This window comes from Zootoca vivipara, chromosome 12 (genome assembly GCF_963506605.1).
Source record: "Zootoca vivipara chromosome 12, rZooViv1.1, whole genome shotgun sequence".
NCBI lineage: Eukaryota > Metazoa > Chordata > Lepidosauria > Squamata > Lacertidae > Zootoca > Zootoca vivipara.
The window spans coordinates 58043349-58065526 of record NC_083287.1 but is presented as its reverse complement, the minus strand read 5'-3'; the positions used below and the strand labels follow the sequence as shown (position 1 = coordinate 58065526).

Below are 22178 nucleotides of genomic sequence, written 5' to 3'. Positions count from 1 at the left end.
CTTAGGGCCATTAAGAAACAATACAAGCCCACTGAGGGCCAATGGCATGTGAGAGAACTGTTATCGCCCTGGCCCTGAGCTATGAACAAGGGTTTTGGAAGGTTGCCAGGGTAACTGGGCATGGAAGAGGCTTGACATAGGAAGAGGCTTGACATAGCTGAAAAAGGTTAGACCCATCTTTGGCAGGCTGGGCGAGATTCCTTGGGATCCAGAGCTGCATTGCTGTGGAGAATAAGCCCCTCTTGAGATGGCCATGCTGTAAGATCTGGATTCCCTCTATGTAGAAATGTGTTAAACCCTATTTCTAAAGACATGACTCATGTTTCGATTCTCACAGGGACACAGACTCCAAGTGCCTGGAACTCTCTGGAATCCGACCACAGCTTGGCAGAGATTGGGGGGCGGCACCCAACTTTTGTAACCACAGCTGTACCTCGGAAGCCAAACGCCTTTAAACTCGAACATTTTGCCTCCCTAACAACCGAAAACCAGAAGTGGTTGTTCTGGTTTCCAAATGTTTTCCGGAAGCCAAACGTCCTGCGCGGATTACAATTGGCTGCAGGAAGCCCCGGAAGCCGTGCCTTGGTTCTCGAACCGTTTCGGGAGCCAATGCATTGCAATGCTTCTCTTCCCCAGGAGGAAAGGGACCTGAGAATGTTCCCGTCAGGTCACAGCTCAGCCAAGGAGTTCTAGGTGTCTCAGCTGAGTGGTGGTCAACACAACCTGTGTACGCCAAAACTGCCTCCTCCCCAAAAAAATGAGGCATCCCAGCTTTGGGGCGCTAAAATGCACAATTACGGAGCCCCCAAACTGCAACCGGTAACTGATGCAGCCCATTTTCATTTGGGTGCCCCTGCTATACCATTTGTAGGTCCTGAGTCACTGGGGGATGATGAATCAGAGCCTCCCGGGGTGGGGGTGGGGGTGGGGGTGGGGGGCTCCATGCCACTAGCGTCAGCCAGCTGAGCTAGAGAAGCAGATTTCCAGGATCTTTTGCGGTTTATCAAAATGTTGACTCTGTCCAGTTAAGTGGCCCTAGAAAATATTTTTTTTAAAAAAAACAAACTCACCCCAAGGCCATAATCTTCCATTACGAAACCCCAAGAACACCTGCTTGTTGCGTTCTGAATGCAGCGGAAGAACTGGACCCTGACTAATGTAAAAGATCAGACACGAGACTTGTCCAGCAAGACTCTGGGAGGAAGTGCATGGCCACTCACAGGCCCAGGTCGTTTTATTAACAAAGGAATTTCAACACAGCATTCGGCCTCAGTCCAGTATACCTGAAGGAGCGTCTCCACCCCCATCGTTCTGCCCGGACACTGAGGTCCAGCTCCGAGGGCCTTCTGGTGGTTCCTTCATTGTGAGAAGCCAAGTTGCAGGGAACCAGGCAGAGGGCCTTTTTGGTGGTGGCGCCCGCCCTGTGGAATGCCTTTCCATCAGATGTCAAAAAGGTAAACACCTACCAGATTTTTAGAAGACATCTGAAGGCAGCCCTGTTTAGGGAGGCTTTTAATGTTTAAGAAATTAGTGTATTTTAATGTTTCTGTTGGAAGCCGCCCAGAGTGGCTGGGGAAACGCAGCCAGATGGGCGGGGTATAAATAATAAATTATTATTATTATTATTATTATTATTATTATTATTAATATTAATATTATTATTATTCGTAAGAACCAATCAAATTCTCTCTGGACATATCAAAAATCCCCACGTGGGGCAAAGTCAGGTAACAGGAAACCTTTTTAACTACGAAGACTATTTGACTACTTGAGGCATCCATGCATATTGAAGACAGATAAACAGGAAGCCAAAAAAGGAAGGTGCTTAACATACCCTGGAGGTAATTACCACAGGAAAGGAAAGATAGGCATTTACCACTTCCATACTGAAACTGTTTGCCTGGCACTAAAATCTACCTAAAGATTAACAAAGCTACGTCAAAGTTACCTTCTTATCTTTATGCTACGTACAAAGGATGACTGGCAAGCAAATGGTCTGTATGTGACTGACAGGCATCGAGAAAATGGCAGAGATGCAAAGCCCTGTGGGATTCGATCAGAAATGGTGCCCATGAACCAAACCCAGTCGAACGATGCTTTTATCACTGACACAATGGTCTGTTTCATCTTCATAATTCATCATAGCAATCCCACATGACCACCACACCTGTTGCCTGTGCATCTCTCTGTGTGGGATAACTAAAGAGGGGGAGCCACAGGGAAGGATCAGAGCAGGAAATGTTTGCAGAGAGTCTCGCTGGGTCTGAGATCAAGCTGGGCGGCGTTATTTGTTTATTTGCTCCACTCCTATCGCACCTTCCCTTGAAGGAGCTCAAGGCTTCCCCCTCCACAACAACCCTGTGAGTTAGGCCAAGCTGAGAGATCATGACTGTCCCAAGATTATCCCATGAGTTTTGTGGTTGATTCTGTCATTCACTGCCAGGAAAATGAGAGGACGACAAAGACAAGGCTTTGTTGTGATATTGGCATGGCATGCAGCACTGTAGTTCAGCTATGTTCCAATGAGATTACGTTACAAGGCTATAGAGGAGACCTGTTGGGAACAAGATTTCAAGTACAATAAACTGAAACCGGAGGGTCCACTGCCAGCTTTTCACTTCTCAGAGTTGCTGTCACATAAGATCAATCCATATCCAAACAGCTCAAGTTGAATGGCAGGAACTGAAGGATTTCCAGAGGAGGAGAAGGGAGAGGTAAGTGGGAAACAAGATGAATGTGAGCCAGGAAGCCAATGAGAGCATTTTTCATGGGAGAACTAAATCAACGAAGCAGTGGAACCTAAGTCTCTAGTCAAATACTAAACCCTTACAGGTAGGTAGCCGTGTTGGTCTGACGCAGTCAAAACGAAATAAAAAAATCCTAAGGTGCTACTGGAAGGATTGTTTTTATTTTGTTTTGAATAAACCCTTATATTTTGTTATATTCTTCTCTGAGCCTTGCTATTTCTGTTTTGTCCTTCTTAGATTTTCTCTGAGCCTCACTATTTCTGCTTTGTCATTATTAGATTCTTTTCTGAGTCTCTCCAGTTCTTTGATCATCTCCAATTCTTCTTTGTCCTTCTCTAACATCTCTTCTGAGTAATATTGGCTTTCTACATTTTTTTCCACCAGCTGGTCAACCATCTGAAGCAGCTCCTTAACCTGATCTTCTCTTTCCTGCCCTTCAGCCTGGCTGTTGAAAGCCAGGCAGCGCCCCCCACACTGAGCGATCAAGCTCTTAAGATCTGCGTCACCCTCTTCGACAAAATCCTTGAGAAACGTATTTCCCAGATACTCTTTTTGAGAGAACAAGATGATCATATAATCCATTGCTCTAAGGCTGAAATTATCTTGAATTAATTTAGCAACCTCCTTCTCTTCTTGGCCGAAATAGCCCAGCCGAACTACTTGTATAATGGCATGTGGACCCGGGTAGCACCAGTTCACACATTTTCTAACTTCTTTGACACAGTTAGTGGCAACTGGCTGATCCTTGGTACCGTATAACCCAGGAGTATCAACAACCACTATTTTTCTGCCATCCCGTACAGTCTTTCCCCTTTGAGACACGCATGTTATTGAAACAGATGATGGGTGAGATTTGAATATTTTACTCCCCAAGATGGCGTTTCCTGCTTCACTCTTCCCAGCTCCAGTTTTCCCAACAAGCACAATCCTGAGTTCATTCCCTGAAAATAGTGAGAGAACATAAGGAAGCTTTTGGTCAGCAGTGTAAAGTCACAATTTTATCTAGAGGGGTTTTGATGGTGGCAGCAGGCAGGGACCACAGCGTGAGCAGCACACAAGGGCAACATGAACTTTCTGCTAATCCCCATCCCCCAGAAACCATGGCTGGAAGTTCAGAGGACTCATTACTCATTACACCACCCTGTAGCATTTGGGAGAATTTAAGGCCCTTCTGAATATTTGTATCCTGGGCGGCTTCCAGCACATATAGAAACATAATAAAATGCCAAACCTTAAAAAGCTTCCCTCTACAGGGCTGTCTTTAGATGTCTTCTGAATAGTTGTTTATTTCCTTGACATCTGGTGGGAGGGCATTCCACAGGGCGGGTGCCACCACTGAGAAGGCCCTCTGCCTGGTTCCCTGCAACTTGGCTTCTCTCAACGAGGGAACCGCCAGAAAACCTTCAGAGCTAGACCTCAGTGTCCGGGCAGAACAATGGGGGTGGAGACGCTCCTTCAGGTATACTGGGCCAAGGCCTTTTAGGGCTCTGAAGATCAGCACCAACACTTTGAACTGTGTCTGAAACTCCCATTGTTCTAGGCGTGTTTTGCAACAGGGAATTTCATTAGTAAAGCAGTTTCTGAGCTTTGGGCCCTACTGCACCCAAGATTTCCGATTAAATCTGCCACGGCTGGTGCTGAGGGTTTGGGAGAAATTCCTCCCCGTTGGACTTCCAAGAGATCTGCTGCAGTGTCAAGCAAGCATTTTGCACTCTGCAGCCTCAGATTGGCTGCCCTTAGGAGTCCAGCTGCCTTTTCCCTCCCCACATCCTGTTCAATGGAGCTTTCTCCCCCCCAAAATGTGCATGGATTGGGGATATGAAAACTTTTTCTTTTTTCTCTTTTAAACCCAACATGTTTTGTTTTGGTTTTAGTTGCTTTGTTTAATGCACTTTTAATGTATGATGGGCTTTTAATTTGAAATACGATGGTTTAAGTAGTGCATGTTAAAGTGTTCTCTACCTCAGACTCTCACTGTGATGCTTAAAATCTAAACAAATTTTGGAGTGGGATCATTGAAGGACCCTTAAGTTTTCGGTTTGTGAACTGGACACTCAATGTCTCTATGTATAGGCCTGTAATATGAGTTAACTGTGGTGCTAAAAATATACAGTGGTGCCTCGCTTAACAAACGCCCTGTAAGACGAAATTTTTGCTTAAAGAAATGATTTTTCTAGTGGAGGTTGCCTCACTAGACGAATTTGTTTTAAGAAAAATTCGTCTAGCGAATCGCGGTTTCCCGTAGGAATGCATTTAAATTCAATTAACACGTTCCTATGGGAAAAAATAAAATAAATCAAAATAAATTCAATGCATTCCTATGGGATTCGCTAGACGAATTTTTCGTTATAAGAATAGACCCGTGGAATGAATTAAATTCGTCTAGCGAGGCACCACTGTATATTTAAATGAAGGAAAGGGGGTGTAGGGAGAATCCATAGCTTGTCTGCAGAGTGGAAGGAAAGGAGGGCCTTTTTCTGCCTCCCCACTTCCAGCCACTCTCTGAAGACTGGAGAAGGGACCCTCTTAAGAATATTGGGGGGGGGGCAGGCAGGGGGAGCATGGCTTTGTTTTTTGCAGTCTTCAGATGAGGACTAGACCATGTGAAAAATGAACATAAGATTTTAGCTGCAGTTCATTCATTTTCAGCTTCGTATTCTTGTTATAAAAGAGGTGCACCTGGACATTCAGTCGTGGTGCCAGTTATCTCCTAGCTTTCATATCTGTGTTTCTAACACTGCTTGGAAACTGGAAGCCAACGCAGATCCTTTAGGACCGGTGTTACAGCTTATACTGCAGGTCCATCTATGGCTACTCAGGAGTAAGTCTTATTAGTTCAATGGGGCTTATTCCTGGTTAAATGAGCATTGCAGCTTTAATATATGATGAAAGATCTCCCAAAGGGCTCATCTGTTGTGTATTCCACACTCCCTTGCATGGCTAGGGGAGGGAAACAAGGGAAGTTCAATGGATCTTAGGGGGATTTCCCCCCTAGAAACATTAACTTTTTAAAGAGCCCATAATGAACCATAACAGAGACTGTTTTTAACAATATAAAGCTTGGCCAAGCATAGTAGTAGCTGGCAGGGATTTCTTTCAGCTGTTAACTTGCCGGAACTCAGTTCCAGCCCCTCTCAGGTGGGCGCCATTGCCATTCTAAGAGAACAAGGGAGGCATTCAAGGTGAATTATGGCACCTCTTTTTCTAGAAAAATAGCACTGGTAGTTGGGCTGTCAACCAACTGGAATGGTGGATATTTAAGCCCCTGAGCTGAGTCATGAGATGGGGGGCAAAGGACCTGACAGGGACATGGAAAAACACCCTAAGTATTGATCTGCCTCATGTTTGGGGGATTTCATTCCTGTGCGCTGGGTTCTGTGATGTTTTGCTGTATGAGCAAGTTCAGCTTTAAAACTGCCTACTCAGGTTTAAGAGTTTCCTTAGGTCAGACGGGGCCTGGGAAGCATAAAAGATCCACTTATGTTTGCCGGGGAGGGGGCCTTGGCTAGAGTGGAGGCAAACCCCCCCCCCATTTAGTTCACTCAAAATAAAACAGAAGGTTTCGGAGCCATCTCCCGAAAAGCTTTACCTGTGACGTTTTCAGCCATAGTCCTACAACAAGCACAAGTCACAAGCCTCTATTCGGGATATCTGGGTGAAAAGCAAAACAAGATGGAAAATCAGGTAAGGGGAATTCATCCAAAATGTCACCTGACATAACACACAGGCAGGAAATAGAACCATTTATGCCTTCCGAGTAAATTTCCTGAAGGGCCACCACAACCCCTCAGCATTCATTTCTTCGTTCTATACCTGGCAATAAGGAAATCTGTTGGTTTCAGCTTCTCTCCTTTTCCCTATCTTAAGTTGACATTTCTTGACATTTCTACCACCATTTGTGATTTGGAAGAATAAAATTCATTAGCGCTTTGGTGCAAATTTATCCTAACCACACACCTTTGGGTATATATTTGCAAAGCAATCCCCCCCTTAAATAACACACACACACACCCCATATCCACTAATAGATGCATTGATATGCATACTTTATTATCTGGGCTTCTGTAAGCCTTACTTGGGTGGTGAACTTCATTGCAAAATTTGGAGAAGTGTGAATTTTGAAAGTTGGCTGTGTTTCATTCTGCACATTGTTTTGGAAAGTATAAATCAGGTAAGGTCACCCATAAATGCAAACTCAATGGGAGATTTTCCTCATCCTGCGCCCCCCCCCCCCTGCCTCAGACTGAATGACAATCGCTTACAGGTTTGGAATGAGACCTTGTGGGTCTTACCTCCCAAATGCAAAACTCCTACCGCGTCTCCAAAATGTTGGTGGCAGCTCAGATTTTGGGGTGTTGCCAGGAGGAGATAGTTCTGAGCCACTGGGAGCTGCTTGTATTTGTCCTTAGTGTCTGGACCTGGAAAGCAGATGGTGTTGGCAATGAGAAATCACCCAGTCGCCCTGGAATATAGTTTATTGTTCTAGGATGCTGTCCTCTGCATTTGTAGCTTTTGGACCAGGCTCGAGGGCAGCCCAACATATAATGCATTGCAATGGACCTCATGGAAGGGTGGTGAGCTAGAAGTCATATTTCCAAATCCTTAAAAAAAATTAAAAATAGGCACCACCTCTGTGCAAAAAGCTGAAGACTGCTAGATCCTCCATCCATGAAGTCAGAGTTTATCTAATTGGCTTCAGAAATAGAGTAAAAGTGGAACAGCTGCTCTGTCCCAGGAAAACACCCCCTGGCCTTCTTCATTTTTCTAACGCCACAAAATGCCATGCATTGGTTTTAATTTTTTGATTATAATTTCAAGAGAGGAAAATACAAACATAGGTTAATAAGCTTACAAATCTGGTTGCACGTTGATATATAATGAATAGAAACTATAAAAATGATGTTAATTTAAACTTAACTCCTGAGTAAAATTGGGGGCCCCTCAGACATCCTTTTTATAGCACATCCATGATTATTTGCACTCACGGTGCTGTTGGGTCACAAGAAATCCAATTTTCGATGCTGTTTGCATTTTGGCACAGCCACACACCTCCATTTCCACAAATGCTGTACAGTGGTACCTTGGTTCCCAAACGGCTTAGTTGCATAGCTGCCAAGTTTTCCCTTTTCTCATGAGGAAGCCTATTCAGCATAAGGGAATTTCCCTTAAAAAAGGGATAACTTGGCAGCTATGCTTAGTTGACAAACAAATAGGCTCCCATAAATGCCCATAAACTTTGGGGGGCCCTCAAATATTTTATTAGGGGGGCAAAGGGACCTTGGCCCCTAGGACTTGGCTCCCAGGTTCTTGTATGTTATGTAAGTGATTTATTTTATTTATATACAGTATATAAAACTAGTGAATCAATAAATAAGATGGCCATGCATGAAAAAAGAAGACATCCCTCAGGATAGACAGGATTAAGGCACAGAGCGCCATTCTGCCAACCAGTCGCCTGACTAACATGCCAAAATCGCCCTCCCCACAAGCTCCCCTCACTCCGATTTATTCACGTGAGAGTCGCGCTGCACTTTGGACCCCCAATATAGGAGCGGAGCAAGCTCTATGGGGTTTCCTCGGGAGCAGCGTCCCCGGAGTCTCACCACCGAAGTTTGGGAGCCCAAAAAAGAAATGAAGGAAAAAATGAGCGCCGCGCAGCTCCTTTCGGGGCCGCGGGAGGGAGGCAAGACGCAAAGGCGCTGCGCAACAGCGATGGCACTTTCGGTTTCGTTTCCATTCACCCGGACGGAGCTTTTGCGCACGAGCTGGGCGGACGCGGAGAGGCGGAGGGGAACTCGGCAGCGGCTCTCCAGGCCCGACACTCCCCGCTTTGTCTCCCTCCCGGTCCTCGTGCGAGACTCGAGTCGGGGGCTGGGCGTGAGGACTCCTGCTGCCCTGGGCAGGCTTCGTGTTACTCCTAAGGGAGGACCTCGGACGGATTGACTTGGCTACGCTACGCCCATGGGCCCCGATCCCCCTTCCCTCTTGCAAGCCGACTCTGGCAGCACAGCTGCGTTGGACGGGGAAAGCGCAAGGCGCTCCCCACGCCCGGTTTCCCCGGGTCTCACCTCTGGCCAAGGAATCTGCCAACCGAGAAGGGAAGAGATGCGCGCCACGGCAGGGCGCTCAGCTCAGCTCAGCTTCCAGGAACCCTCTGCTCTCCCCGCCCTCCCGAGGGGCGTTTTGGAACAAAAGGAGGCGGGATCATGGGATGATACGCTCCGCATCCATCCACCTTCAATGCTGAGAGATTCTGGCACAATGCCGGATTTACATATAAGCTAAACAAGCCATAGAATCATAGAGCTGGAAGAGACCACAAGGGCCATCCAGTCCAACCCCCTGCCGAGCAGGAAACACCATTAAAGCATTCTTGACATATGCCTGTCAAGCCTCTGCTTAAAGACCTCCAAAGAAGGAGACTCCACCACACTCCTTGGTAGCAAATTCCACTGCCGAACAGCTCTTACTGTCAGGAAGTTCTTCCTAATGAGAGGCTGTTTTATTTAGCCATGCTCCTTCCTCTTTCTCACTTCTCTGAGAATGCAAATCTCTATTTCAGCAGAGTTAAAATCACCCTCCTGTGTGCAGCTTATCTCTGGAAGCTATTAGGACAAGATTGCATAACCAAAGATACTTTGTCAGGGACAGGAAAAAAAGAGAGAGGTTTATTATTTATTCATCACATCCACCACCCACCTTTTCTCAAGGTAGTGTACATAGTTCCTAGAATCATAGAATGTTTTTATTTTTGCAGAAAAGACAATACAGTTATTATAGCCAGTTACATTTCCATACATTATTATATAGATATAAGTGACATTATTATCCTAATACGTATATGCTTATTAAAAACTATATTCTGTATAAACTCATTCCAAATGTCAATATATTTCTGTGAACAAAGTCTACGTCTATAAGCAATCCACTCCTAAGCCGAGAGTGTTGTCATGTTGTCAGTCCATTGATTAAAGCTCTTACTGTCAGGAACTTCTTCCTAATGTTTAGGTGGAATCATAGCTTAGAGCCCCACTCTCTTGGGGGCCCCAACAAAATTTAAAGGGGGAAAAAACACCTGGATGTACATTTCCAAAATATAAGATAAAAAAACAAATAAAACAAAACCTACATACAGCAACAGTGTTTGCGTGTTGCCTAGGCTCCTATGATGTAAATCATGGGCCCTACCTGCTAGCCTGCTCCCTAAAATATCACTGGTTTGCTCATTTCTATATATAGGGTTCCTCCATTCTGCTATTTATAACTATTAGTAGTTTGCATCATATATTTACACCTATTATTATTTCATGTTATAGCAATTTCTCGAGACTAGATGATGAGTCTTTGTAAATGGTGTTTCTAAAGGAACTTTGTTATTGCCAAATGCCAATGTGCTTACATTAAGTTTGTTATGAATAAAAATCATTTTAAGTTAGAGCTTAATAATTATTTCACTATTAATATAATTCTTAATTGTATTTCACTATTAATATACTGAGATGGAGGGCACTAGGAGAAGGGGACGACAGAGGACGAGATGGTTGGACAGTGTTCTTGAAGCTACGAACATGAGTCTGAACAAACTGCGGGAGGCAGTGCAAGACAGGAGTGCCTGGTGTGCTCCTTCAGTAGCTGAGGGCCTCATCAAACCTAAATCCGGCCCTGTTCTGGCACATGCAAAATGCATTGCGGGTGGGCCGCTTGTGCATGGAAAGGGGCCATTTCCCCAGCCCTCCCCTCAAAGTGAACATGGGCGTCTTACTGAAAGATCCGACTTCTGGAGGGACAATGCTCCTGCGAAGTGCGGCGTATGGGCTTGTCTCTGACGCCATATTGTCACACAACTTGCACTTTCCTGCAAGCAAGTCCTGCAAGCTTGGACAGCGAGCTGAAGTTTGAAACTCGCATTTTGCAACAGGGAATTTCATTCAAATACAGAGCAGTTTCTGAGCTCAAAAGTCGAAAATAGAAACAGAATTGTTAGATTCTAAAAGCAAAAATTTATCAAAAATGTATAATGTATTGTTGGAATGGCATACAAAAGATGAGCAAACAAAAAGTGTTATGATCAAATGGGCAAATGATGTGGGGCACAACATCATGGTGGAGGAGTGGGAAAGGTTATGGAAGCACAATATGAAATTTACCGCGAGTACAGTTTTAAAAGAAAATTTAATGAAAATTATGTATAGATGGTACCTGACTCCAGTAAAGTTAGCTAAGATTTACCATAAAAAAGACAATAAGTGCTGGAAATGTAAAAAGCAGGAAGGTACCTTCTTCCACATGTGGTGGACGTGCCCCCAAGTGGGAGACTTCTGGGGAAAGATTTATAATGAACTGAAAAAAGTGCTGAAAAGCACCTTCGTTAAGAAACCAGAGGCCTTCTTACTTGGGATAACAGGGGATGATATCCCCAAGAAAGATGTTGTTTTCTTTCTGTATGCCACAACAGCAGCAAGAATACTACTGGCAAATAATTGGAAGAATGAAGAATTACCAACGGTGGATGAATGGCAGAAGAAAGTGACAGAATATATGGAACTGGCTGAGTTGACGGGAAGACTCCGGGATCGGAGTGAAGAAGCAGCAGAGGAGGATTGGAAGAAATTTAAAAGTTATTTGAAAAATAAACACGTAATAGATTGATTTAGTGGTGGTGAGGGAGTTACAAGGATGTTGTAGATTATACAAGGGTTTGAAAAATAAATATCGCTAGAAGATAGGGAAATTAGAATTAAGATGAAAGATATAGTTTTGAATGTTGTAAAGATAAGGAAAAATAGATATAATATTATGGTAATATTGCTGCTAATTTAGAATTCATGTAAGATATAGAATTTACTAAATATGAATTGTAAGGAAGCGCAGCAGGAGGAGGAAGAGGAAGTCACTAGATTAGAAATAAGGTTTTAAAAAATAAGAAGTTTTTGAATTTTGTATATTTTTTCTATTTTTGTGTGTATCATTTTGTTGTATTTTGTATTTTTTTGTATTGTTTGTGCTTATTGTGCTTAGTATTTTTGTATGTATAAAATCCTTAATAAATATATTTTTTTAAAAAGTCATATCAACTTATTGAGAGGGGAGGGGGATAGGAAATCTGCCCAAATGGAAATGAGAAGCACCAGGTGCGCAACGGATACCAGGTGTCTGCTGGTTGGGGTAAAAAGAGCTAAGTGATCTCAGAAAGGGAAGAAAAGGATGTTCCAGCTGCCTTGGACCCTGGCCTCATAGATCAGCAGCTGCCAATATGTTTTCCAGGGGCACAATTGTGCCCTCGACACCTTCCCCTGCACACACACACAGCCATTGAACTCCCCATGCCCACTGCCAGGGCCTGAGAGGGCTTTTATGTGGGTTAAACCACAGAGTCTAGGGCTTGCTGATCAGAAGGTCAGCGGTTTGAATCCCTGCAATGGGGTGAGCTCCCGTTGCTCGGTCCCTGCTCCTGCCCACCTAGCAGTTTGAAAGCACATCAAAGTGCAAGTAGATAAATAGGTATCGCTCCGGTGGGAAGGTAAACGACGTTTCTGTGCGCTGCTCTGGTTCGCCAGAAGCAGCTTTGTCATGCTGGCCACATGACCTGGAAGCTGTACGCTGGCTCCCTCGGTCAGTAAAACGAGATGAGCGGCGCAACCCCAGAGTTGGTCACGACTGGACCTAATGGTCAGGGGTACCTTTACTTTTAAGCATTTAAAAGATGCCCCCATATATATCTAATTCAACATATAAACAATAATCTTATATTGATGGCCACCAACATGGATGACTTTAAAATAGGATTATTGATTTATTTATCGCACACTGGGCTTGTCCACCCTTCCTCAATCCCATGCCTAGAAAACACCGGTCTGAGTGGTTTCCCCCCTTTTGAAACTCCTCTCCGATGGAACATCAATTCCTGGGAAAGATGATTGACATGAGCGCTAAAGAGAGGGTTTCCTGTGGAGAGGCAGCAAAACAAGGAGAAGTGTGGATAAGGCACAGAATTCCATGGATCCAAAATGTTAAACCCACATTAGGCTTAAGGAGGTTGTGAAGGGAAGGGGGAGGAAGGTCGTGAAACAGTGCCACACGGAGGACGTGCAATAATGATGGGAGAAAGCAAATTATCCTGCTGTCTTTATTGATGATACTGCTTCCGTTTACATTGGAGGACGAGATCTTCCTGCTCCTCCTCTGCCTTCTTTGGAAGCTTGTCCGGAGGAGAAAAAGGAGCTCACTGTAGAAGTAAATGCCTGTTGGAAACAAACCCAGCGTAAGTGTTTGGTGTGGAGTCAAGAGAAAGGGGGAAATATGTCAAGGGGAAGAAGGGGGGAGTTCTCAAATAAGCAAGAATTTATCCCCCCTCCCTTATGCTCATGGGAGAGACCTCAAAAGTCATCTAGCCCAACCTCTCAATAGGGACCCCCCCCAGCCTCTGCTTAAAAACCTCTAATGAAATAGCATTCATGGGAGGATTAAATGGGGGGGGAACCACGTGCGCCCCCTTGAACTCCTTAGAGGAAAAGGTGGGATATACATGCATTAAATTAATGAATTCCTCCCCAGGAACATAAAGTTCAGGGCTGATTTCCTTAAGAATGGATAGGTTTGATCTTCTTGCAGTCCTTGAGAGTCCCATGGACTGCAAGAAGATCAAACCCATCCATTCTGAAGGAAATCAGCCCCGAGTGCTCAGTGGAAGGACAGATCCTGAAGCTGAGGCTCCAATACTTTGGCCACCTCATGAGAAGAGAAGAATCCTTGGAAAAGACCCTGATGTTGGGAAAGATTGAGGGCACTAGGAGAAGGGGACGACAGAGGACAAGATGGTTGGACAGTGTTCTCGAAGCTACGAACATGAGTTTGACCAAACTGCGGGAGGCAGTGCAAGACAGGAGTGCCTGGCGTGCTATGGTCCATGGGGTCACGAAGAGTCGGACACGACTAAACAACAACAACAAAATGTTAAGTCTCAATCCATTTCCTTGTACTTTCAAGCTGCTTGTTCAGCTCTTACCCTCTGGAGCAACTTTTCCAAGTTTGAATTTGGCTACCATGTTAGTCATCAGCAATTGGAAAAGACAGGGGCCCAGTCCTATTCTTTGCACCCTACCTCCACCACCCGATGTTTCGATTTCTTCTTCTGGTGCATTTCAGGGTTTTCTTTAGCATTCATTTCACCTTCCACTGGTTCCTCTGCTACTGTCTGCTTTGAAGTCCCCCCAGGATTCCTTCCCTCTGACCTCAGTGACATCTCCATCGTACGCGGCATGAGATACAGCTGGTCCCTATTCTCCTGAACCACCTTCTCAATCAGAGACAGCAGCTCTTCCGCCTGGCTGGCCCTTTCCTCTCCCGTCCCTCTGTTGTTGAAAGCGCAGCAGCGGCTCTTGCATTCTCTCACCAAATCCTGCAGGGCTCTGTTTCTAGACAGCTCTATGTACTCCTCTAGGCTTTCTGTCTCTAGGTCTTCTTTGCGGGTGAACAAGACGATCATGTACTTTGTGGCCTCTGAGCCAAAGACCTCCTCCACCCTCTTGCCGGCCACAACGTCTTCCTCAGCAAAACGTCCGGCCTGCGTCACAAACACCAAGGCGTGGGGACCTGGCTCACAGAGAGAGAGGCACTTCTGGATCTCTGGGTTATTCTGCTGCTCTGGAAGGCAGGCGTCAAAAATGGCCGGAGTATCAATGACGACCACTTGTTTCCCCTCCCACTTCTCTGCTCGGACCTCTCTGTTGCAAGTCTGGGTCACTGGCTTCGGAGAGAGTTTGGATTCAAAGGTCTTCTGCCCCAAAATGGTGTTTCCTGTGGCACTTCTTCCTCCACCAGGCTTCCCAACAAGGACGACCCGCACTTCTGAATCCTTGTGGGATCGACTCACGTTCTCAGGCTCTGTTGGAAAGGAATAAGGAACATGAACAACACTCCCACTTCCTCCATGCTTCCCAGGCACAGTCCTCAAGTTATAGATCTGTGTCCAATGACCTGGTCTTGGTTTCCCCAAGAAAACCTGTTCTTTAAAGCTGAATCAGAGCAAATGTCAATCCTTGGAAAACCTGAATTGACATTACAAATTACAAGGAAGGGGATTTCTTGGCAGTAAGTTGTTAGACAGTGGAACAGTCTCCTTTGGGAGGTGGGGGACTCTCCTTCCTTGGAGGTTTTTAAGCAGAGGTTGGATGGCCATCTGTCAATGCTGCTTTAGCTGAGATTCCTGCATTGCAGTGGGTTGGACTAGGTGGCACTAGGGCTCCCTTCCAATTCTATGATTCTATGACATTTGCTTTGATTCAGCTTTAGACAGTCAGTTGTTGTGGGGAAACCCCACAGCAACAAACAAACAAACATTCTCAGACACAGAGTTTTAAATCATGGGTGTTTGCCTGGAATGTGTTGGGTAAAATGTATGTAAGTGTGGATAATCTCTCAGTGTCAACTGAAACAGCATCCAGGGCTGTCTGAATTCCTCTGGACCCCATTTAAGGTGTTATCCAGGGCTCTCAAGGCCAGACTGACCTGGGACCAAGGGGTTCCCTGGAGCCCTTCTCCCTCCATCGGTCGCCCCAGATCCACCTGAGATTGGCAGGGGGTTCCTTTCCTGCTGTCCTGTTGGTTGGGGAGGCTCAGGGTGCCCCAATGATGTGGTGTGGCCAGGACTTCCCAGTGGTGAGGATGCGGTTGTGGAGTCTTTTCCCCTGGAAGAATCTATCGGATTCAGACTTTCTGAAACAATATTCAAACAAAACAACTATCAATTGAAATTCACATTTCTCTGAATTTATCAGTGCAGTTTTCCAGCTGAGTAAGGTGTACAAAAATGTACACAATAGGGTATATGTTGAAATGTGGAGAGTTGTACTTAATAGTTGGGGAAAGTGAGAAGGAGAGAGAAGCCAAAACTTAAGAGATTCTCCCATCCGTAATCAGGAGGAAGAACACAGATGTCCACCGGCCTATGTCTGGGCTTGCACTGACTCCACTTGGGACATTATGAGGGAGGGTCTGAAGGGGCTTCTAAGCACATTCAGCCAAACACAATTAGAAGCCACCCCACAGCCAGGAGCCCCAATGACCCAGAATTTCCAACCACTGGGTCGCTGGGCACATGGTTTGCATGTGTGAATCAAATGCTTGCATAGGTCTCATGTGACTGATTGCAGAAAGCAAGCAAAAACATGCATTTCCATCCTTTGCAAAATATTTGCAAGCTACAGAGCCACCCCCTTTTAGGTGCAGGATTTGGCCCTACTTTGAGCTCTTCCTTGAACAAAGAAGAAATGCAGGTACTTGGTGGGTCTCTTTAAGGAAGGGCTACCTTGGGAAACTCAACTCAGGGAGGTCTATAACTGCTTCGGAATCATAATTTGATTCTACCTTCAGGGAATTCACTTGGTCCTCTTTCATCTGTGTCCATTGCCTCTTCCTCTGGTTTCATTTCGGCTGCATTTCTTGTAGATCCTCTTGGAAACTGCTCAAGGAAAGGCTTCTTCTGGTTGTCCATCATCATCTGCTTAATTTTCACCAGCAGCTCCTTCACTTGCAGCTCCTCCTCGTCTCCCATCCCTCTGTTGTTGAAAGCGCAGCAGCGGCCCTTGCATTTTCTCACCAAATCCTGCAGGGCTCTGTTTCCAGACAACTCTATGTACTCCTCTAGGCTTTCTGTCTCTAGGTCTTCTTTGCGAGTGAACAAGACGATCATGTACTTTGTGGCCTCTGGGCCAAAGACCTCCTCCACCCTCTTGGCGGCCACAACGTCTTCCTCGGTGAAACGTCCGACCTGCGTCACAAACACCAGGGCGTGGGGACCTGGCTCACAGAGAGAGAGGCACTTCTGGATCTCTGGGTTATTCTGCTGCTCTGTAAGGCAGGCATCAAAAATGGCCGGAGTATCAATGACGACCACTTGTTTCCCCTCCCACTTCTCTGCTCGGACTTCTCTCCTGCAAGTCTGGGTCACTGTCTTCAGTGAAGATTTGGACTCAAACTTCTTTTCACCCAAAATGGTGTTTCCTGTGGCACTTCTCCCTCCTCCCGTCTTCCCAACAAGAAGAATCCGTAGATCTTCATTGAGGTTTGTCGTTCTGCTCTCCCGTGCTTTGGCGGTCTCTGGAAAGAAATTAGGAAGATGTCTAGGAATCCAGGACTGTTTTAAAGAGATGTCAATTTCATGGCACGTTGCAGTAGCCCAACTGAGAGATTACCTCGTAGAAACACCACCCAGGTTCTTATTCTCAAGAAAGGCCCTAAGCTGGCATGTCAGCCAGGAGTGAAAACAACATTGACCTGGCCGCACTCATACCTTGGAGACCCAAGTCAAGAACTATTCCTGCAGCACCACTAAGTCTTGTTCCTTAAGGGAGAGTGGGCTGCTCGTCTCCAGATTTGTGGACCTGCCTCTTGCCTGGGAATTCACCCCCTGAATTAACCTCACCCCTCTAACTGTCACCTCACCCCTCTAACTGTGGCCCACGAATGGTCCAACCTTCACCATTCCCATCACGTGGTTCTTTCAGAGGAGGGTCAGGAGAAAGGAGAGACTTACCTTCAACTTCCTCTCTCCATTCATCCATTGTCCAGGCAGAATGCTGAGCTGGAAGAGAACCAGAAAATGAAGTTCATTAGCTCCTGCAATCCAGTCTGACTAGTACTTTGCACGAACTCCTCTCCATCACCAGAAGAAACTTATAATGTAAAATAAAAACTCCTGAAAGAACCTCAAAGCACCATATTCTGCCCCTGCAGATTTGGGATTCAATTACTAGGGAGGCAGTTGATGAATTTTTTTACATGCATTGGTCCTAAATTACGCTTGCTAATTTTTCCTATTGATAATTTCATTGTTCTATCTTTTTGGAAACGGCTCTGAAGGTGTGTGGTTTTTATCACCAACAGGTATATAAGCATTAATAAATAAACATGCCTAACACTTTGTCCTTCATAATCTCTTGCAGGAATTTCCCCACCCTCTACATTTGCAGGCATACTTGCTTCGCCCTCACCACCCCTCAAATGGTTGGGGGGAGGGAAGCACCCAGGTATTCCCTTCCTTCAGCCAGAGCTGCATCTCCCCCCCCCTTACCTGCTTCTGCTGCTGCCTCTGGAGTCCCTGGGAGCCTGGCCTGAAACCCTCCCTTCTGCAGCTCCCAGGCAGGTGGGCTGGTTTGGGGAGGGCCCTGAACAACTCAGAATGATGAAAATACCCTCCAGAGATGACAGCCTCTTAAAGGCAGCTGCTTTTCAGTGGGGGAGGGGCTGATGCTAACCAGTTCCACTCCAGCACCTCTCCCCCCTCTTGCCAGTGGACTCTCTCCCACTTGCTTCCTTCTGCTGCTGCTGCTGCTGAATGTCACCATTTCAGCCCCCCAAAACCTCCCCACTCAGAAGCCCTGGAGAAGTCACTGTCAGTCAGTGTAGACAATACTAATCTAAATGGACCAGTCAGTCTAGTTCAGTACAAAATAGCTTCCTATTTTCTCCGGGTGATTTGGGGCAGGGGGAACAGCTCAGCAGTTGAGTCTCTGGTTTGCATAGAGATGGTCTCGGGTTCAACCACTGGCATCTCCGGGGGGGGGGCATTGCTGAGCCAGGTGACGTCTCCTTGCAAAGGGAGCTTCGGGTGTTCCTAAGACAAGAGAGCAAGCGGTACCTTCTTTGTGATGGTCCCTCCGCTCTGCAGTTTCTTGTCTCCCTCTCTGTCGATGGCTGACTCTGTTCTGAGCTGAATAAAATGGAGATGGCAAGCATGAGCTCGCATCCCAAGTATTTCTTGGCTAGCAGCCAGATCATGTTCTGAGAAGCCAAAACAGCTCCCCGAAATTGCATTTCTGTTTCTATTGGCTACTGGAGAGGACAAAACTGTCCTATGGGTGGGAAATTTAAGAGGAGCTGCATTTGGTCTTCTGCAGTTCTTGGAGAAGCACCCCAGAGCAGCCGCAGCCACAGGAGGAGACCCAAACAGAGGGAGACCCACACGGAGGAAGACCCACACAGAAGACGGACCACAGGTTGGTATTGGGGACCAGGGAGCAGCAGCCACAAGGTTTGACTTTGAGTCTTTTGTATCTCAACCTGTGTCAGAGATAAAATAAAAAATAAGAGAATTCCTTCCAGTAGCACCTTAGAGACCAACTAAGTTTCTTATTGGTATGAGCTTTCGTGTGCATGCACACTTCTTCTTCAGATACACCAATAACAAACTTAGTTGGTCTCTAAGGTGCTACTGGAAGGAATTCTTTTTTTAAAATTTTGTTTTGACTATGGCAGACCAACACGGCTACCTACCTGTGTCAGAGATGCTCAAGGTCTTGGTTGTTAGAGCTCTCGAAAGCAAAACTTTGGCTTGTGTGTATAACCGTGAATCTTTTCCTTTTGATTAAATTTGCAGTTCAAGAAGCCCCTCCATGGTGGATTGAGCCTGACAATCTGCAGGAACATCCTTCTAGGGGTTTTAAAGTTTATTTTTAAAAGAATATGTCCTTTTCCCTTTTTTTTCCTCGGGCCAGAATTGCCTGAAATTTGCAAACATGGAGACTGACAAATCCCAGAATTAGAGCTGCAGTTTCTCCTTTGCCATTTTGGGGTGGGTACAAAAAGAAAAAAGAAAATATTAGGATGGGGGAAAATGGGAATGACTTCTTCTGCCCCACAGCAGGGATTTTTCGGAACACAGTTTCTCCCTGCAAGAAAGATCTCTCTCCATTGAATTGGATAGAGAAAGGAGAGGCAAAGGAAAGAGCAACGGTCCCTCTGAAAAATCAATCTTTCGTTGGCATCTCTTCCCAAATCACTGGGAATTGGGAAAGGGGCCGGGCGGGTGTCGGAAAAGCCAGTGGTGCGAGACAGGGATCCGCAGATGCAAAAAGTACACAGACAAGTGCTGAGAGAGCTCTGAGCGAAGTGCTGAGCGAAGTGCTGAAGATTACTCCTAGCCCCAGCTCCTTTATTCAGAAATTCTCCCCTCGTAAAATACATTAACCCAGTGGTTCCCAACAGGTGGTCCGGGGACCCCCAGGGGTCCGCGAGCTATGCCAGAGGGGTCCGCAAGATGCAATTAGAATAAAAAAATATATTAAATATATTTGTATGATAACAGATTTTTTGTTTTGGCTGCTTCCTGCATGAGCAGAGTCTAGCGCAAAACTAGAATTAGATAGAGGCAGTAGTTCTGCTGTATGCCATTTACAAACACTACTGTTTTGCAAAGAGGCAGCGCGCGCATTCTACTAACGCTCACCTCCCCAAGTTGCTTTGCGCACGTCGGCTTCATTTGTGCGCTACTGCGCAGGTACCCTGTCTTCTCCATTCCCCTCCCTCCTCCCTGGCGCGCGCTGCCTCTTTGCAAAACAGTAGTGTTTGTAAACAAAGCGTTGTTTTTTGCGGAAGCTACAGTTCGCGTAGTTAAAAATGGACCGTTGGTTAAAAAGTGGTTTGTTAAAACAACAAAGGCCTACAGATGAAGAGGAAGATAATGCATTTGATGTTCAAGCAACTGTAAAAAATGTATAAATATAAAATATAAAAAGACTGGATTGGGAATTAATGGGGGTCCTTGTCACAATAGCGGCTCGATGAGGGGTCCTCGAGAAAATTTTGTTGGGAACCCCTGCATTAACCATTAACACATACATCACTCATGCCAACAAGGAAGATGTGTAAACAGACAGACTGGCGCCAGTGGTCCTGTGGTCCTGTGGTAAATCACTTGATGGATTACCCCCCAATAAACCTGTGCCTTACACAGAGAACTCCATTTGTACATTCCCACAGAGTATTTCATGTGTAGATTCCCACAGGCGGGGGGCGGGGAAGCTGAGAAAATAATTCAGTGATCAAGACCTCGACTTGCCGGTCAAAGTGAAATCTCCCACCTTCCCTCCTCTGTTCTCTCCAGCCCATCTGCACTCAAACTCAGGTGGTTTCTCCAGTCCGGGGGGGAGACAAGGCCGGGTCCCAAAGAAAGCAAGGGAGTCTTTCGCCATGAGGGAGAATTTGCTCAGTTGGCAGGGCAGCTGCATTGCATGCAGAAGGTCCGAGGTTTGATTCCCGGCCTCTCCAGGTGGGGCTGGGAAGCTCCTGCCAGTCAGTGCAGGCGACATTGCACGAGATGGAGGAAGGGTCCCACTCTGCGTAAAGAGTTCCCAAGTCTAGAAAGAGAACCGTACCTTCTTCTCTGCGGTGTCAGAGAGCAGCTGCGCTTTAGGGGCGTTGTTCTCTCTCTCTCTCTCTCTCTCTCTCTCTCTCTCTCTCTCTCTCTCTCTCTCTCTCTCTCTCTCATGTGTGGACCAGTGATTCGGTTCAAAGAGGAATAAAACGGGAGGGGCGAATCCAGCACTCCTCGTTCTCACCCTGCAGCAGTCCGCGCAAATATTTCTGGCTAGCAGCCCAGAGCCCTTTCTCAGAAGTCAGGGATGTTTCTCTGACTTCTTTCTCATTCATCAAAAGAGAATTGCCAAGCGGAGACGACCTCTGCTCGCCCCACTTAGTCTGCACCCGAGAGGCAGAGGAGCCCCACACATGCATCTCTCAGACCCACAGGTTGGTGTTGGGGAGGCGCGACTGAGCAGCAGCTGCAAAAGTTTAAGGTCTGAATCTGTAGCTTTGGGCAGTGGTTCCCAACAGGTGGTCCGGGGACCCCCAGGGGTCCGCGAGCTATGCCAGAGGGGTCCGCAAGATGCTATTAGAATAAAAAATATATTAAATATATTTCGTATGATAACAGATTTTTTGTTTTGGCCGCTTCCTGCATGAGCAGAGTCTAGCGCAAAACTAGAATTAGATAGAGGCAGTAGTTCTGCTGTATGCCGCTAGGTGGCGCTTTACAAACACTACTGTTTTGCAAAGAGGCAGCGCGCACATTCTACTAACGCTCACCTCCCCAAGATGCTTTGCGCGCGTCGGCTTCATTTGTGCGCTACTGCGCAGGTACCCTGTCTTCTCCATTCCCCTCCCTCCTCCCTGGCGCGCGCTGCCTCTTTGCAAAACAGTAGTGTTTGTAAACAAAGCGTTGTTTTTCGCGGAAGCTACAGTTCGCGTAGTTAAAAATGGACCGTTGGTTAAAAAGTGGTTCATCTCATTAAGAACTGAAAATTAAAACTAACTGTATACTGATGGAGTACTCTGTTGTAACTGTAAAAAACGTATAAATATAAAATATAAAAAGACTTAATTTGGCTCTCACTTTTTAATTTTAGGATTAGGAATTAATGGGGGTCCTTGTCACAATAGCGGCTTGATGAGGGGTCCTCAAGAAAATTTTGTTGGGAACCCCTGGCTTTGGGAAGCAGAGCAGTCTGTTTTGGAGAGGCTCCGTGTCTTTCCTGTTTGTCTTTCAATTTGGGACTCTGGTAAATTGGGCAAAAAAAATGAAAGGCACAAATACAGGATGGGAGACACCTGGCTTGAGAGCAGTACATGTGAAAAGGATCTGGGAGTCTTGGTAGA

General features: G+C 46.0%; 1 protein-coding gene across 4 annotated transcripts; it reads right to left on the bottom strand.

The window, feature by feature from the left end:
• Positions 1–575: 575 nt before the first annotated feature.
• On the bottom strand, positions 576–20950 carry LOC118092287 (GTPase IMAP family member 8-like). Of its 4 annotated transcripts, XM_060280505.1 has the most exons (7): positions 19020–19282; positions 17281–17328; positions 16113–16844; positions 15255–15461; positions 13924–14630; positions 8543–8552; positions 576–3688 (listed from the first exon to the last, which is right to left on the bottom strand). In XM_060280505.1, exons 2-7 carry the CDS (start codon positions 17306–17308, stop codon positions 2961–2963), a joined length of 2412 nt encoding a protein of 803 aa, XP_060136488.1. In that variant the 5' UTR covers positions 17309–17328; positions 19020–19282; the 3' UTR covers positions 576–2960. The 4 variants fall into 4 exon arrangements, with proteins under 4 accessions (XP_060136488.1, XP_060136487.1, XP_034986082.2 ...); XM_060280504.1 differs by lacking the exons at positions 576–3688; positions 8543–8552; positions 19020–19282 and adding exons at positions 12553–12988; positions 20900–20950 and having other exon boundaries at positions 13849–14630; XM_035130191.2 differs by lacking the exons at positions 576–3688; positions 8543–8552 and adding an exon at positions 12553–12988 and having other exon boundaries at positions 13849–14630; positions 19020–19295.
• Between the last annotated feature and the right edge of the window lie 1228 nt (positions 20951–22178).